Below are 17,796 nucleotides of genomic sequence, written 5' to 3' on the forward strand. Positions count from 1 at the left end.
TTTAACATTACCTCTGTAACAAGACAGACATTATAATGCTGCTGATTTTACTTTATCAAACATACTGCAAATGCGTTCTTTTATTTTAAAGGAACAATAAGTCACAATCAGTGACTTCTTTTTTTTGTTGAAAATGAGACATTTTAAAGTTCTGTCACCAAAGAGATAGATAGAAAAACTCCAGGAGACTTTGTTGGGGAATAAAAGTCTCAACAAAATAATGAAATACAGAACTTGCCTCATTTATTTATGCTTGCAGTTTCTTAAACCCTTTTCCTTATGGTCATCAGTGGCTCCTATCATTTGCTACAGAGAGAATCACCAGCACAGTCTGAAATAACACTTTTTAATATAGATCTGTGATGGGTTTAAGTGTATTATTAATGGTTAATGGAGCTGTAATTAGCTTTGCCTAAGAATTTAGCAAATTAGCATAAATACTTCATAGAATAATGGGTACTCAAAAGTCAGGAATATGTACAACACATTCTCAGATAAAAACAGAATCAAGCCATCCTCTTGAATAGTTATCTTGGCATAATAAAAGGCAATCCTCTTCCTACAACTGCATTTACTTGAATTCTGTTATTTTCCAGATGTCCAAACACCTGACTACCAACTGTTCTATTTTGTAACAAGGTGCAAAACCAACAATCTATGCAGATATGACAGACAGGTACAAAAATGTGAATGGGACTTATGACGAGTGTCACTAAGGGATGTCCCCACGGGCACACAGACACTGTTTAATGTGCTGGGAGGAAGTGTTACTGCACACCTGGCAGCTGATCCTGTGGTGTCTGCTACAGGCCATCACCAGGCAGCCCACTCCAGCAGCAAGAATTAGCCTGTGTGGTTGGTGTGTTTAGAAAACAATTATCCATGAATCAAATGAATGCCTTTTCAAACATTAGACCAGGTGAAATTGAAATGAGAGAAGTGGATCTGCATTCCGATTACTGGAGGAAGATATCAGACAGTAAATGAAGTAAAACATATCAGGTCTATCTGAGGCTTTTTACTTAATATTTTACATCCCTGTCATTTTCTGGTTTTAAATTAATGACCTTTTAGAAAAGTGACTGGATAGTAAAGGATAAAAAACCAATATAATGAAGAAATTAAAATTTCCAGCTACTGTAACCTTTCTACAACATTGATCTGTTCTTTCAGAAACCACTAACAACTTGTAATATGTGCAGCAATAATAAAGGTGCACATTACTCACATCACACTCCGAAAAAATCAACATTATTCATCCAATGTCACAACTGAGTTAAGTTTTCAAAGTATGCGTAAATCTTACTGATAGCCTCTGTCTTAGCTACTGAATTTCATGTCCTTGATATTTTACCACTGTAAGCTAAAAGTTAATCTATAGAGGAAGACTTGTCAATGTGTCAATAATACATCAATACAACAGACTGGTTCATTACTGGATGCTTATTTCACATGTATTGAGTTCAGCTTATTGCCAGTGAATGTATCACAGCAGGACTACATAAATGAGCCACAGCTGTCTGGACAGTAAATACTGATTTAACATTGTATTTTTTATATAGCTTTATTGAATTGATAGCTGTTTTAAAATGAAATAGATGACTAAATCCCATCGCAGTACAAAATTCCTGTAATATTCTCCTCCAGTATCTCAATTTCAGCATAGAGAGTAGAAAATAGTTAAAATTAACTTGACTGGAATAAACCAGTCTCCCAGATGTTGGCTCCATATTGCATGCATATAAAGACCATGTGTCTCCTAGATGTACAATTTAAAAATCAGATGACACCTGTGGCTTAGATGAAAAGAACAAATTCATTCTTTTTGTGAAAAGAACAAATTCATTCTTTTTGTGAAAGGAGTGACAAGTAGGGTGAGTGTTAAAGAAAAGGATGAAGGACGAGGGAGCACGTAGTCTTACTGGTTTTCTTTGCAACTTGAAATTATTTTCTGTTCACACCCATGCCTTGACAGCTATCCTATACAAAGGTCTTCCCAACAAATATTAATAGTCACAAAACGTCCTCATCTCATCACAAAGGACTTTGGTAAACTCAGAAACTGAATGAATTCTGTACACTTTCCAGAATCTCCTTCAAATACTCTTGGCTTTTAACATTAATAAAGAACTTGTTCAGTAATTTTCTTTTTTACAACCTTATGATTTTAATCACTTAGAAATAGGAGGAGACCAGGTGAGTGTGACTGACAGCGTGATAAAGAAATCAGGCTTTCTGTAAAGTAGTTTTAGAAGCTTTTGTTCTTAAAAAAGCCTCGTTAATAGGCTTCAACCTTTGTATGATACTTATGGAGACTCAGAGTTTAAGAGTTTTCTGTCAATAAAACAAAGGAGACAAAACAGCGTTTTCTCAACTGAGTGTGAGGAACATTAAATGTAATCTGTAGACAAACACAAAGAGAAACCAATGATTTTTTTCCAAAGACTCCCAAAAATAATTAATTTCTCTGTTTAGACATCTCAAAATCTACTATTCTATTAATCTCAAATCAATATCACCATTCACTAGCATGTGAAAATACTAACAGTTCCAGGTTTGGACAAAAAGTTATAAAATATGAGCCTAGCACATCTTTGTTTGCTACACCACATTTTCTATAATAATTTTTTAATTTTACCCAATTTCATGTTGAAATGAAGAAAAAAAAAAGGCATTATTAAAAAAAATCAGAAAAAGTTCTTAATAGTAACTATTGTTGCTTTAACTTCAAAGGCAGGAAGTATTTGTTGAGATAGAATAAATTATACAGTAGGCACAATCCATTTTGTGAAATATGACTTTATTTTAAATTAGTGCTGGTAAAAAGCGAGGTCACAAAAATTTCATCCAGAAATTTTTATGTTTCAGTTGAAACGTTGCTCTGCGTAGGGATCCACTTATATATATATCTCTAAAACTTGGTAACATTTCTGTTTACTAGGTATATAAATTTTTAAAAAATAAGCGGGATGTCTCTGTGCTGCAAGAAGCTTGGAGCAATACTGCACATGTTGCCTGAAGATACTGATTTACAAATGACTCCAGAAATCATACATAATTTATAGTCCAAGAACTATTTTATTTAAATTTCACGGCTGGCTACTAACCTGAACAAGCACAAAGTAGCGTTTTTTCCACCGCTTCCAAACCTTCTGTCCTAGTGCATACAAATACCTGCAAAAGAAATAATAAAGGGAGTGGTTTTCCATCATTAAGAAGCATGACATGAGGAGGACCAAACACAAATACGTGTATTAATTTACTCTAATGAGCTGCTTCTTCAGTGTTGTCATATGTAAAAAGTGATTTTTATTCTATTCACTCATATCATAAAAAGGCAGAAACATTCCTTTTCACTCAAAATAAGAAAAAAATCCAGAAACAAAAGGCTTTTTATTTCACCAATTTTATCTGAAAAATAGAAAAAGTAGCTTAAAGTAGAACACTTTTGACTACACAGAAATACTGAATGTTAGAAAAGTTGAAGTCCCCAACAGTTTTTATTCCATTTAGTTTCCACAAATTTTCTAGTGTTTATTTAGTCTGTGAGAAGTCAGTCCCAGTGATAGTGTGATAAAATGCCCACATAACACAATGTCAGCAGACACACAAGATTAAATTTTTTTCAGAGTAAACTAGAATCTAATTTCCAAACAGAAGCACTTCACTATAAAGACTCTAGGATTACAAAAACTCCTTGCCACCTTCGCAATTTCCAGGCTTTGAATCAGAGGATAGAATCAGGAGTATCAACCACTGAGATGAGAAATCACAGATGCTGATACTGTTTGGTGGTAGAGAGAGCATACTCATTACCCAAGAATTTGCAGTGAGTTTTCTGGCATTATAGTGACATTTCTTCTGTCACTGTGGTCATGTAGCACTGTTGTTAACAAAGACAGCAAGAAAAGGATGAGCAGTGAGATTGTAAGCAAGAGCCTATGAGTGGTAAGGATCTGCTGCTTAAAACCTGACAGGAGAGCAAAATATTATGCATGAGATGTCCCTTCTGGCTGGCCAGCTTCTGTCAAGGACATCTGGTACAGCTAGGCTGGCCAAAGGCAGAGCAATGATTGTTCAGACCAATGAATGCTGGCTTCACAGGGCACTCTCCAGGGGATGCTGGTACATACGTTATGAACTAGCTATAATAACTAGGATGGGAGATGGTTGGTCAGATGACTGACAGATGAACATGGGCCTCTTTGGTAAGAGAACATGCTTTGCTGCCCAGTAGTTTGCAACTCAGTCTAAAAACAGAGCAATGAACCAACATCTTATGTGAAATGAGTAAGCAAGATACAGGCAAAACCTTTTTCATACTTGCTGTTTTCATACTTCATACCTGGGTGTACTTTCAAGCACATTTTCTCCTTATTAGGCATCACAAAGGGCAAACTTATGTCTAAAATAAACATTGAGCATCCTGCTTATTAATTGTTTGTCAGATTATGTAGTGGCTCCCTTATTATTATGACACCAGTGTTTGTCCTTCTTCAAATCCTGCTACACCTGTATTGAAGCTCTACCTTACTTGGTTACTCTGCTTTTTATTTGTATGAAAGGGAAGAAAATTGGCTCTGTGTACACAATTACCAGCTGATGTGGCCTTCTTTGAATAGTCCAGATCTTGCCACAGTCTTTTTGACATCTTAATTCTGTGACTATTATAAATTAAATGAAAAGAAAGGAGTAAGGGTTATGACAGAAAGGGTACAAAAAAAAGGTCCTACTAGTGTTTATTCAGAAATTTATAATATTTTGCAAATAAGGAAGAATTTACCTCACAGACTGATGGTCACACATTCCCCACAAAATACGAACTGTTTTCCTTTTCAGACGTTTCAGAGCATTCACTTTCCCCAGAGCACATAACATTGATGTTGCCATGCTAATCTCTTTACTATTGTCATAGGGTGGAGGGGAAACAAATTATGAATTTCACATAGCCTCGAAGCTTAATGACCTGAGGGAGAAAAGTAAAAAACTCCACAGGTGGCCTTTGGTCTCTCTCAGTCCTAAGATTGCCTTGTTCTTCATGGTGATTCTGCCACTGCATTCCCCTGCATCCCTTGGAGTATCATGAAGGTTTTTGTGATATGTGTCAGAAGGCAACTGCCCCACAGACTGTTGAAAATACAGTTGAAAATACACAGTACTCCAAAGCTACAGTACAAAGACGTCCTGACCACGTTCCCACCCTCTTGTCTTAAATGTCTATAAAGAAGCCATAGATTAACAAAGGCTTCTTGCTTATCGTAAAATGAGTAACCCAACCTTAGAAACTCTCTGCTAGCTCTTTTTCATTATTAACCGAGCCTGCTGTAGAAATGTGTTTGTAAAATAAGAGGTCTTAAAAGAATATTTGTTATCAGAGAAAAGGTGATCTTTTTATATTACTTGGCTGCCTTTTAAATTACTTTTCATGTAAGATGTACCACCTATAGTTCTGCAGTACAGGCAGAAATAATACAAGATATAGTAAATTCAAAAGTATAAAATAAGAAAGCATACAAAAAGAAATTAAATAGCAATGTGCATTTTTATTCCTCCTAAAAATCACTTCCAACTATGCTGCTAAAAAAGAGCTTCCTTGGGAAACGAAGGAGTGGAACATTAACTACCTAACTTTAAAATTCACAGGTCTTACATAGGACTAGGTAACAAAGAAAATAATATTCGTAACACAAAGCTGGGATTTAATATAGAAATGCAAAAACTTATGCTGTCTGGTTTTACAAATCACTATAAACACACGGTTATAATCTCATGTTATTAATCCCTCTCTAATTAAACCATCTCTAATGGTACCAATTTTTTTCTAATGTACAAAGTTTCAGCCATTTACAAGGCGTATATCCTGTGCTCATCTTAAGTGTGCCTGCTCCTCAAAGATAAGAGGTTAATTCTTACTCAAGACTCTAACATTTATAGTGGAAGAACCCAAACTTCCTAGGCTTCTAGAGTCTTCTTTGAGCTCCTCTTTCTCATTCATTTTCTGTTTGGGGGGGAAAAAAAAAAAAAGAAGCAAAGGACCTCAGAACCTTCTTATATTTAGACAGTAATATCTAGGATCTGTAGACACTGTAGTTGATGTCTAGAACAGAAAAAAACTACAAGAGCCAGTTTTCACAATTAAATGACACTTGGGTTTCACAACTGGAGCAGAAAATTAATAGGTTAACAGATTCAGAAGTGAGATAAGTCCTAGAGCTAAGTGGAAGAATGTTTTATTTTTAAGGTGGGCAATTGCATCATTTTTCATGAATCTCAGGTAAATGCCAGTACTGCAAACCAGAACAGAACCTCACAGTCACGAACTCAGAGAGCTGCAGCCTGCTATTTCTTTACCTGTGAGTGTATCTGCATTCACCCAGAAGCCACAGTCACTCTCTCCATCCAAAATAATGTACACAAAATGCACAGCATCAGTTGTTCAGACTATTTTAAACATCCTCAGCAGCCACAAGAAACACAGAACAGCAATTCATTCAACCACTGTGCCTTTCCTTAAGTAAAAGATTTTGTGCAATACAAACAAGAAACTGATATTCAGAAGTAGCCAGTTCCATATTTCTAAACACTAACCACACCATTTGCTTCAATTTTTCTTGCTCTAATTTGGGTTCCAAAGTTGGGATAATCTAAAATAATTCTTGAATTATTAAAGTTCAGCCATACACAGGGAAGGAAGACACTGAAATACTTCCCCTGCATCTGAACACTATAATAGTAACTGCTTAGATTTATTTGACTTTTCTTTAAGATCATGTTTTGAGAATGTTTAATAAATATTCTGACAAGACTGGTGTTTTCATGGATATTGACACATGTATAGACGACAGACTTTTATTCTGTAAAAATATATAATTTAATAAATGAGATATGTACACGTAACATCTGTCTGTACAAATGTACATTAGAAAGCATATTTATAGTTAATATGGATTTATAATATTTATAATAGTATTTATAGTTAATATAGTTAAACTGCCTTCTTCAGTTTTCTTATATTACTCACATAATTTCCAGTAACTTAAGACTAATACACCTGCTTTTATTCAGCACACAGAAAGTGATCAAATACATTGAGTCATTGAATGTGACCCCAATGTGAAGATTTTCTAACATGTTTTGTACTAATATGAAAATGCAACTAAATGTACAAACCCTGCAATCAGTTTTCTGAGACTTTTTCTTTTAAAAACAGTTCTGCAATCTTCTTTTCTTCAAAATTATTTAATACTGCTGTCTTGCTCTTCACTCGCTCCCAAATGAAAAGATAAAAATTGGATTTGTATGAAGTCACAGAATTACATGATTATACCTCACAATGCTTACAATATGATACAAAAAATTCCCATTTAATACTTATAGTTAATTTTCCTGGAAAACAAATAAAATTACAAGAAATTACATTTCCACTACAAAACACAGAAACACCTGGATAAAAATGTTTTATATATCATCTCATCTCAGTCAGAAATAGAACAAATAAAATGAACAACCATTATCTTTAAAAAGTCTGGGCATAACCATGTTGTAATTACATAAAGTAATTATATAAAGTTTGAATATCTCTTGAAGTGCATTTCATTGTGCTACTAAAATGCAAAATCATATTGCTAAATATTATAGTTCAGCCTCAGTTATGTGATGACATATGCAGGAAGGAAGACAGCAGCTTATTTGCTCCAAGTCCTCACCTCACTGTGAGAGTGCAGGGTTCTACTTTTTGATGAAAAAAATCAGCACTAATGAATAGCTGAAAAACATAATTGTGTGCAGAATACCGGAGCTATTCACTGAGGGAGAAATGAGAATGGACTTACTCCTTCTACAGAGATCATTTTTAGACCAGCCTTTTTATTCTAAGGAATGAAGCAATCTATCTACATCTTGAATGATAAATTCTCTACTTGTAAAAGGCTTCATTTATCACAAACAATGAAAAAAATACAGAAAGAAAAATCAATACGTGTAGCAGTTTAGTCCAGCAAAGGCCTTTCTTAAAGAGAAACCTCAGTCAAGGTTGAAAGAGCAATTAATGCAGTCTCAAAAATCTGGGCCACTCTGATAGAGTTCGGTTAACATGTGGCAGAAGTAATCATCCACTTGTGAAAATGATTTTCAGTTCATTCTCAAACACCTTTCAGACACTCATGATCCCATTTAACTGACAACAATACAGGCTATCCGTGGGCATCATTGCATTCGCTGAGAGAGCCAATGGGGACCAAATGCCCACAGGCACTTTCAGTCATCCCTTCGCCTTGCATAAAAGGAATCTTCCTTGCACTGCATTCCTCCTTTTATTTAACCCTGCAAGATTAAGAAATTTTTTTGTTTTCAGTAGAGGACGAGAGAGAAAACTCGATTCAAGACAACAATATGACCTGGGTCATAAGAAATCTAGCTGTAAACATTCTCAGATTCATTTTAGTACTTTCTGTGCTCTTGAGAAAGAGAACTAAATAAGCCTTCAACAGATGGAATGGAAAAAATCAGCCTAAACTACTGTAATTATGCCTGCTAAGGATAAAGAAATGTTGAAGAATGTCAAGAAAAAAATCATCACAGCCACAGAAAACAGTTCCATTTATTCCAATAAGCAAGATACTCATTGTATGAGCAGGAAAACGTGTGGCTTTTCTTCCTGCTAAACACTTTTCACTTACAGTATAAATGGTTATAGGAATGCTGGATGATCTGATATCCCTAGATTCTTTAACAGTGATGTCTTACTACTCACTAGAGCGCTTCACCATTTGTGAATATGCATGCCAGTACTTAGGGAACCTGTGAAGTGAGTACAGTGGCAACTTGAGAATTATTAATCTAATTTACGTCATATCACGAAACCTATTTGGTGTGTAAATGTGAGTGTTTGTCAAGACAGAAAAACATCCTTTGGCCTTGAGAGAATTCCAGGCAATAAAAGAATGAATCCTTCATCCAACATAAATGTAGAAAGCACTCTGATTCTAATGTAATCTAAATGCAATGTAAACAGGTAATGCAGCAAAACAGCCGGGGCCGAGGAACTGGCATCCACCCTCTGTGCTTTTTGATGCAGCTTACGGACTAGCTCTAAACTGAACCCATGGGCAAAACAGCTACCTGTGTTTTGCAGCATATATGGGTGCACACCTGAAGGTCATCTCTTAGTTTAACTTAATCTAAAAGGATAACAGTCTGTGACCGCAAAAGCACAGAAAGCAGGAGCTAAGAGAAAAGGAAAAAAGAGAAAGCTGGTTTTCAAAGTGAAAATCTAAATTTAAATTCTGATGTTGAAGTAGTCGAAGAAATCTAAATTGCACTGCCCTCCCTTGAGGATTCACTTTAGCTGTGGAAACAGTTCTTAACATTGACAGACTTTAAATAACTTGCAAGCATCTCGAGGACCCAGAAGCAGCTGGGTGTCCAGCCTAGACATCTCTCCATGTCACTGGAAGCACATGGAACTACAGTTAGATTAAAAAAAAAAACTGATGACCTTTTTTCCAGCCTGGCAGAGATATTATTTGTGATCTAGAAAGCCTAAATGGCTGGGAACCTGTTTGCATGAAAAATTTCCTTTTGTTTCTTGGTCATACACATCCACTGACGGAAACAGTCAAAAGGTATTGAAAACTTTGGTGGTAGAGGCCAGAAAGAGCAGTGATCTCTTTCAGGCATGATACTTGGCTTTGATTATCTCTGACTGGTTATATACTTTTCACTGCCATTTTTGTATTGACATAATACAAAATTCATTCATAATACAATATTCATAAAGAATACAGACCTCAGCAGAGCTATTTTTTCTTGTAATAAAACATATTAAAAGAATGAGATAAATACATTTTCATTCCAAAAACTAAATTCGAAGTATTTTCATAACATTTGTTTTCATTATCATGAGTGGGTATTTTAAAGTACTTATGAATTAGTATAAAGTGGTATGTCTAAACTAGCAAAGGAATGAGGAGGCACGTTACACTTGGTATCCCTATTTGTGATTTGACATGACAGACAGAAATTATGATAATGAATTAGTCTAGCACTTTAATTTGTGCACACAGAAGATGTTTATTCAGAATGATATGATGTTTTAAAAATATTTTTTAAAATTCTTGATAGCTGGATTTTTAAAAAAAACCCTAAAATAATTCGATTAAAACCACCACTTAAAAATATCACCAAACCTTTGAAACAAATCAGTTTAAAAAGTCCTCACTTACATAGCATTGTTCTCTTAATAGGAACATTACTTGACACTTGAGTAGTGCTTTATAAACCAAGCAATTACTCCTCACAACATGTCCAGTGCAGGAGGTTAGTACTTCCACATTAATTCCTATGGGAGAGAAACCAAAGTGGAAAAGAGCAAGACTGTTCAGAACTTGAGTTCCTAGTGCACCCTCACAACAGCCCTCACTTTCCAGAAGTTGGAAAATACATTTCAGAAGCTTGTAAAGCTGTTCAGCCTTTTAACTGTGTGTCAAAACATACAACTCACTTATGATTTAAAAAAAAAGTAAAAATAAAATGTTCCAAAGGGAAACAGCAAATTAAATATGTTTGTCTTTGCAACTCCACTTTCAGTGATCTTGTTTCCCTTGTATTTTGTATAGATCCAGTGTAAAGTGCTTGGGGGGTATTTCTTCTTCAGAACTTTGCAGATTACCATTTGGAAGCACCCTTCTGTCTCCCTGTGCTCTACCAGATCCCTACAGTGCAAAGATTCCTAACTTAGCTGTTGTAATTAGTTGCCTGAAAAGAGATGCTAGGAAGGAGGTTTTCTGTACCTAGGAATCATAAAAAGTCAACAATGTGACATGCATGGAAAATGTTTGGTATTTGCAGTCTGACAAAATTATTCATTCTAAAGCATAATTCAGTATAATAAACCTGTTTGCTCTTTTCAGCCAATGCTATGAGGTAAAACTTTTGTGGATGAAATGGCTGAACTCAGCGAATAAAGAACAGAGATGACATTGACTGTAGAGATTTCAAAATGTTCGCCATGCTTGGCAGAAAACAATTCTTTTTAGCTGTGCTACTACAGAACCATCAAGAATGAGAAGCACTAGAGTACAATTTAAGCAGCAATGGCAAAAATGCAGTTACCTTTTTGGAATTCATACAGAATCTTTGAAATAGCAGTCTCTCGCCACGCTGCAGAAATAAAAAGCTCTTTATTGGGAACTATACGATTTTCTTCTGGATTAAAATTTTGACACTTCATGCTCTCATACATTGGAAAAGTCCCTTTGAATCTAGCAGACTTCATGTAAACATTGGATCCAATGAATACCACTTTTCTTTCCACCCAACATACAACAGCAAGAAAACACAATGGCGCCTGTATATCAGTGGTGCAGATTGTCTCCATCATGTCTTGAGCACCTCTAAGGAATGTAGGAACAGCGCCAGACATTAATTTCCACTCACACAGCAGTGCAACTGTTGAGGCTTGTTTCCATGAAGTCAAATTAATTACATTTCAATGTGCATTTTAGGCATTCCTGGACAGGCTGTGAAAGAGAAATTTAATTGCAAGGAATGCTTGCTTATGCAAAGAGTCATACCTGGCTCAGAAAGTCCTTCGTCTGCAGATGGGTGGAGTCTGAAAGAATACTCTTTAAGAAGATTAATAAGAAATTATTCTTATAAATTTTCCTAGTCATCTGCAGCTGGCCACAGTGGAAGACGGTTAGATGAATATTTGGTTCAAGACAGTAAGGCTAATCTAATATTCTAATAGTCAATCTGCCTCAAAAAACCTACTGGTGCAGAATGATACCTGTAGGTGATGCTTTCATCAAAAACTAGATTCAAAAAAGTACTTTTACACTCCTGGCCATCTTTTGATGACAATACAAGGGTAAAAACAAGGAAGAAAGCTTTCATAATATGACCCAACAAATCAGTTTATGGTACTAAAAAGTATCAATTTTTAAAAAACTTTCCTATACAGAATACATGTAGAATTTTAAAGATGCCAGGGAAACAAATAGACTTCTGACTCCATGTCACTTTGGAAGAAACTTCTCCAAAAGAATGTAGAAGCAGCCACTCAAAAGTACTTTCAGGCCTGTGCCTTGTTCTCAACAGGCTATGGAGGGAAGCTTGCAGGTATACATCCCCACAGGTTCCTCATATACTCATAATACTGTCCCTAGATTTCTTTGTCTAGAAATGGTGTCGGTGTGTTTTTAACTTTTTAATGGATTTTTGCTTCAATTAATTTCCATAATGGTTTTCTCAACCATTTTAAACTTTTAAAATCTACACCCAGTAAGCAGCACAGTTCCACAACTCAAGTACCTGTGCCTGAAAGCAGCTTGTATGCTTCACACTGAAACTGGCACCCACTAGTATTATTCAGCAATTGTCTTGTGGCACTGGAAGAGAGAGCTTTCAGTGTACAGTAATTTGTATCACAACCACTAATGTGATTGGATATTTATCTTTGGAAATGCCACACAGAAGCAGACAATCTAAAACTGAATTCCACAGGACTTATACCAGAATACAACAGAAATGCATCACTGAAAAATGTATCCCCTTTGAGAAAGTTCCTCGTGTATTTCTTCATGGCATTCAGGATTTTTAACATTCATTAATGTCATTAGGAAAAAAATTCCTAAGATGGTTTCAGTTTGGATGGTGGTGGGGGAAAAAAAATGCTATGCAAGAAAGATATAAGCCTATAAAAACAGCACAGATTTGCTCTTGGTCAAAGCTCTTTATAATAACAAATATGTAGAAAATTGAACATTCAAATGCTGCTCCCCCACTGGAGTTACTAAACTGCAACTGATTTGGGATTGGAGCTGTAGAAGGAGGAGTTTAGGAATACAGAATCTACTAACTGTGAGGGAGCATCAGAGCCATCTACTGGGGTCAGTCCATTCCTGCTGCACAGGCTTGTCTGATAAGTAACTATCTCCTCAAAATTGAAATACTACAGTGATATTCACCTGTAAAATTGCTGTTAAATAAAATTTTTTTCAAAAATCCATAAAATCTAAGAGAAAATAGAAGCTGCATCGCTGATGAATTGGATGCGAAGAGAGGTTTCAGTAGTTTCTCCTTACTTCAAGTTCTAGAAATACCTTTTTTAAAATGGTATTTACTTGTAAATAACACAAAGGAATGTCTTCTATGAGTGTTTGGATGATCAATTTAAATGTAAAAAATATATAATTAATATTTCTATTATTACTCATTAATTATTGTTCAAATCTGAGATTGAGATTTTTAGATGTCTTTCCCCAAACAGTACTTTATATGTGTGCGTATATTTATATATATATATATATTTAGACACACATATATAAAAGGAATAATTTCCTGCTATAATTCAGTCAAGCATTAGAGAAGAGAGCAGTTCCTGTGTCCTGTAAACATACCAGAATAGCCACCTCCACTCTCCAAATATTTGATTTACCACAATACTGTAACAGAATTTATTGGAATTTGCAGAGCTAAATTTTCAACTAGGCTTTAATAACTCCCACCCTAAATATTTTAAAGCCTTCTTCCAAAATAGATTGTGTATATACAGAGAAAAACTTCATATTTGTAGGTATTAAGAAGCTACACTTTGAAACTTCTAAAATCAACATGCAGTTCCTTTACCTGTATTGGCCAGGAAAACATGCACTTTTTCAATTATAAACACTTTCACAAGACAATATAAACAATCAAAAGTGAGATTAATTTATCTGCATTATAATCATACTCCCATCTTCTCCCTTAATTTGACCATGCTGCCCTCCTGTGGATGTCAGGACATGTATAATGCCATGGCCCAGACGAAGAAAATCTGGTTCAAATCGATCCCTGTTACCTGCTTGTTACAGACTGAGGAGGACAGAAAATGCCACAGTGTAATCACAAAAAGTGGTTAAATTAAACTTCAGGGCAAGGACTGTGAAACTGGTATTTCAAATAGTTTTTAAAAGACTATTTTAAATTAGTAGAATTTCTTATTGTTCCACAAATCATGAATCTGTGGGAGCAAAGAGTCATACATATTAATAAATACACTTATTCTCAAATTAGGAGGGAACATTCATCGCAAAATGATGAGTTATTTCATCTGTTGCAGTGTGAACACAGTTGAATGCATATATTATAAAGATTATCCAACAACTCAAAAAGCATAGAAATAATTTGCAGAAGTATCAGTATTTGGTAAACCAAATGATGTTAATTAGTTAAACTGTAATCGTTTTTGCCTGGTACACAGATACCACACACATCTTGAGAAATTATTGAGTAAAAAATATGTTACATCTTTAATGAAAATATAAAAGATGGTTTGGAACTGAAGAACCTAAAATTAGGGGGAGCTCTATAACCAATTATTCAAAGAAATTATCTCATGCAGAAAAAAATTATTTATCAATTACATTTACATTAAGTCTCTGTTGTTAGAAGGTGTGTTAATAATCAACTGGAAATTAATATTACGCACTAAAAAGTTTGTATAACTTGAGCTCATCTATACTCAAGAGTTGTCAGATTTGTTAAATCACTGGTTTAAAACAGAACAGTGCAAAACAGATCCCTACACCCCTAAAGTACAACTGCTGGAGTGGCACAGCACTGTTGGTTTTCTTCAGACTTCCAGAAATCTGAAAGTGCTGACATACTGTGCTTAAAGTCTTAATGAAAAAAAATGTTTTAAATACTTTTCTCTCTAAAGAAAGACTAAAATTTTTAAAAGCTAAAAAATGTAGTGTTATTTTCTGATGCTAAAATATGTTAGGAAGTAAACACTTTTTCTTTAGAAACTTCTTTGTCTTTAACTCAGAAACAAAAATGAAAAGTGAAATGTTAAATTTTAAATCAAGCCACTCTGTCAAAATATTTTTTATATTGTTGAAAAGACTGCGAAATAAATAAAAAGTCTCAGGAATGTGAAAAAATATAAGAAATTCTTTTTGACCAAACTACACAAGACATTTAGTTTAGTCATATGCCATTTAGTGCCAATTAGTGAAGTTACTGACATGCCATTTCAATAAAAAACAAATGACCTAAGTAGTGGGACTAATTAAACGAAATAAGATAATTAAAGGCTTCTCAATATATAATAAAAAATATGGCTGAAAGTGTTCTATAATGTTGTCTTTTTATTTTCCCATTATCTGTCATTCTCTGCTGAGTTTTAATCAGTGTATCTATATGCACAAAACATAGTGTCCAGATGTTAATGTGCTGATGGCAAGAATCAGGTGTTCAATTAAAATATATTGAGTGTGCAAGGAAAAAAATGAAGCCTTCTATTAAGGAGACTATACACAGCTCAATTAAAAATGAATGTAACATTAGGTTGAACACCGACATTCTGTAATGACAATAAAATTTTACATTACATGATTATTTTATTAACTTAATAATCCAATTCTAATCTAAGGATCCCAGTTATTTTCTTCTAGAAAATGGATCCATTGCTTCTCAATATACAAAACAATGGTAAAGCTGCATTTACAGTTGTTGGTTTCCCTCCTCTGAAGCTTTTTCATTTTTCATCAGTAGTGAATGAAAAAAAACCAACTGTAACATCTGTACCATTTGTAGAGATCTTAGCCTAGCAAGTATTCTCAGCTTCTGGCAATATTTGTAACATTTTATAACTGTCCCAGATGTGTTGCTTGAATAACTCCAACTTCATTTGGATGTTTTCATTACTCAGAATGTGTTTCTAAAGGGCTTGACTAAAAGATCTGTAAAATGACGTCTCATGCCCAGCCTATTTCCCTTAATCTAAAAGGAATCATTCCATACTCTTAAATCTTTAGACATTTGCTTCAGATCTTACCTTGCACTTTGAAACTAAGACTTTAAACCAGATGAAAAAGGTTAGAGAGCTACAAACATTCAGTTTTAGAAAAGAGAATTGCTGTCAGCTGTCCAGCTGTGAGGGGAGTACATTTTTAGGCACACTTTTTCACACCAGCACTACTAAAAACTGAACCAAGTTTCTTACTTTTCCTTGGTCTATGACATGGTGCCTTCTACTTAAGACTTTGAACTTAAAATGATCTCAAAATTTAAACTGGCAGTTAAAATCACAAAGGTAGTAACCCATGATAAAAACAGTAACTTCTGTTACTGATAAAATCAGTAACTGATTTACTGAGCAAGGTAACTAGTTGTGTATTTAGGATTAGGTACACTTCTCTGATCGCAACCATATAGATTTTCATCTCTGGAAAAAACTATGAAGAAAAGCAGACAGCAGTTTTGGGCTGGCAATCTTCTAACATTATCAGAGAAGCTCTCCATGTGGTAAAAAAAGGGAAGCTGGTCTGACCCCGATGGAGACTTAGCTGTGGATCTCAAACCTATCCCTAACAGAACACTTCCCGTGCCAATCTGTCTGCAGATTACTCCATACAAACAGCATCTTGAGAGGCAATCTTAGAGGTCTTTGCTGTCTGCTGCTCCAAAGACAAACCACAGGATTTAATACACGTGCAGGAACTAACATAACTTTTCTTGAGACCCAACCCAGAGCACTGTGTCCAGCCCCAGGGCTGCCAACATAAGGACAAGGACCTGATGGAGTGAGTCCAGAGGAGGGTCACAAAGATGCTCAGAGGTATGGAGGACCTCTCCTATGAATAAAAGCTGAGAGAGCTGGGGTTGTTCAGCCAGGAGAGGAGAAGGCTTTGAGGAGACCTTAGAGCAACTTTCCAGAACCTAAAGCGAACCTACAAGAAAACTGGAGAGAGACTTTTTGCAACGGTACGTAGTGATGGGACAAGGGGGAATGGCTTTAAGCTAAAGGAGGGTAGGTTTAGATTAGATGTTAAGAAGAAATTCTTTCCTGTGGGGGTGGTGAGACACTGAAAAAGGTTTCCCAGAGAAGTTGTGGATGCCCCATCCCTGGAAATGTTCAAGGCCAGGTTAGACGAGGCTTTGAGCTACATTGCTGAACAGGCACAAAGTTAATTTAAAATGGGATTAAATTAAAACAGGTTTGTGATGGTAACACACACAAAAAAGACCATTTGTAGTGTGGGATGAGCTCTTCTTTACAGTTTTTATTTAAATAAAAAGACAGAATGAGCTAATAGTGCAGAACTCTGTATGAAAGCATCACCACACTGATGACATTGCAGAAACTGCCAGGCTACCACGGTGATGCCTATTTGGGGATGAGACGTACTCAAGGCCCCCGACAAAACAGTATTGATCTGCCAACACAATTGTGTTGACATTTAGCAGGACATGGACTATTTAAAGAGAGCCGACTACGACAAACATACTGTTTGAATAAAACAGGAGTAGTGCAGGACCATGGGGCTCTGCTATTATGTCAAAATTAAATGCAATATTTTAATAATTGAAATTATACTACTGTGGAGAAAAAACAAAACCAACAAACTACTTAATTGAATTTATAAAGACTTACCTCTGTCTTTACATTCAGTATTGTGTTAGAATTGTTTTTGCCCATAAAGAATAGTGTATTATGAATTGAAATCCACCCTCAGACCTACGATAGCACAACTGACCCTACAGTTTCTGAGGCAGCATTCTGACACATGGGGTGGATTAGATTGGTTACATACTTTTAGTTTCTGAAAAAATTTTGCTGCCACAAGTACCTTTGATTTTGTAAAGGTTTATATTCCAAAAGACAAAAATTACGTGAATTTTACCTTCCTACAAGTAACAGATGGACAGCACAAGAGACAGAAGGACATAAGAGGTAGGTGGCACGCCCCCATCCTTGCAGTTAATAGGACTGGCACTCTCGGTATTGAAATAATGCCAGGCCAGGCCAGA

At 35.4% G+C, this 17,796-nt stretch overlaps 1 protein-coding gene across 3 annotated transcripts in view; it reads right to left on the reverse strand.

Moving 5' to 3' along the window:
* Positions 1–17,796, reverse strand: part of CADPS2 (calcium dependent secretion activator 2) — a gene marked incomplete at its 5' end in the record, with an annotated part of 291,727 nt that overhangs the window by 107,022 nt on the left and 166,909 nt on the right. For all 3 annotated transcript variants that reach the window (XM_082279935.1, XM_082279934.1, XM_082279933.1), the window contains one exon: positions 3,108–3,174. In XM_082279935.1, coding sequence (XP_082136061.1) covers positions 3,108–3,174 — 67 coding nt within the window. The remainder of the gene's footprint in view (positions 1–3,107; positions 3,175–17,796) is intronic.

The sequence above is a fragment of the Coloeus monedula genome (genome assembly GCF_965178545.1).
Source record: "Coloeus monedula genome assembly, chromosome: 4".
NCBI lineage: Eukaryota > Metazoa > Chordata > Aves > Passeriformes > Corvidae > Coloeus > Coloeus monedula.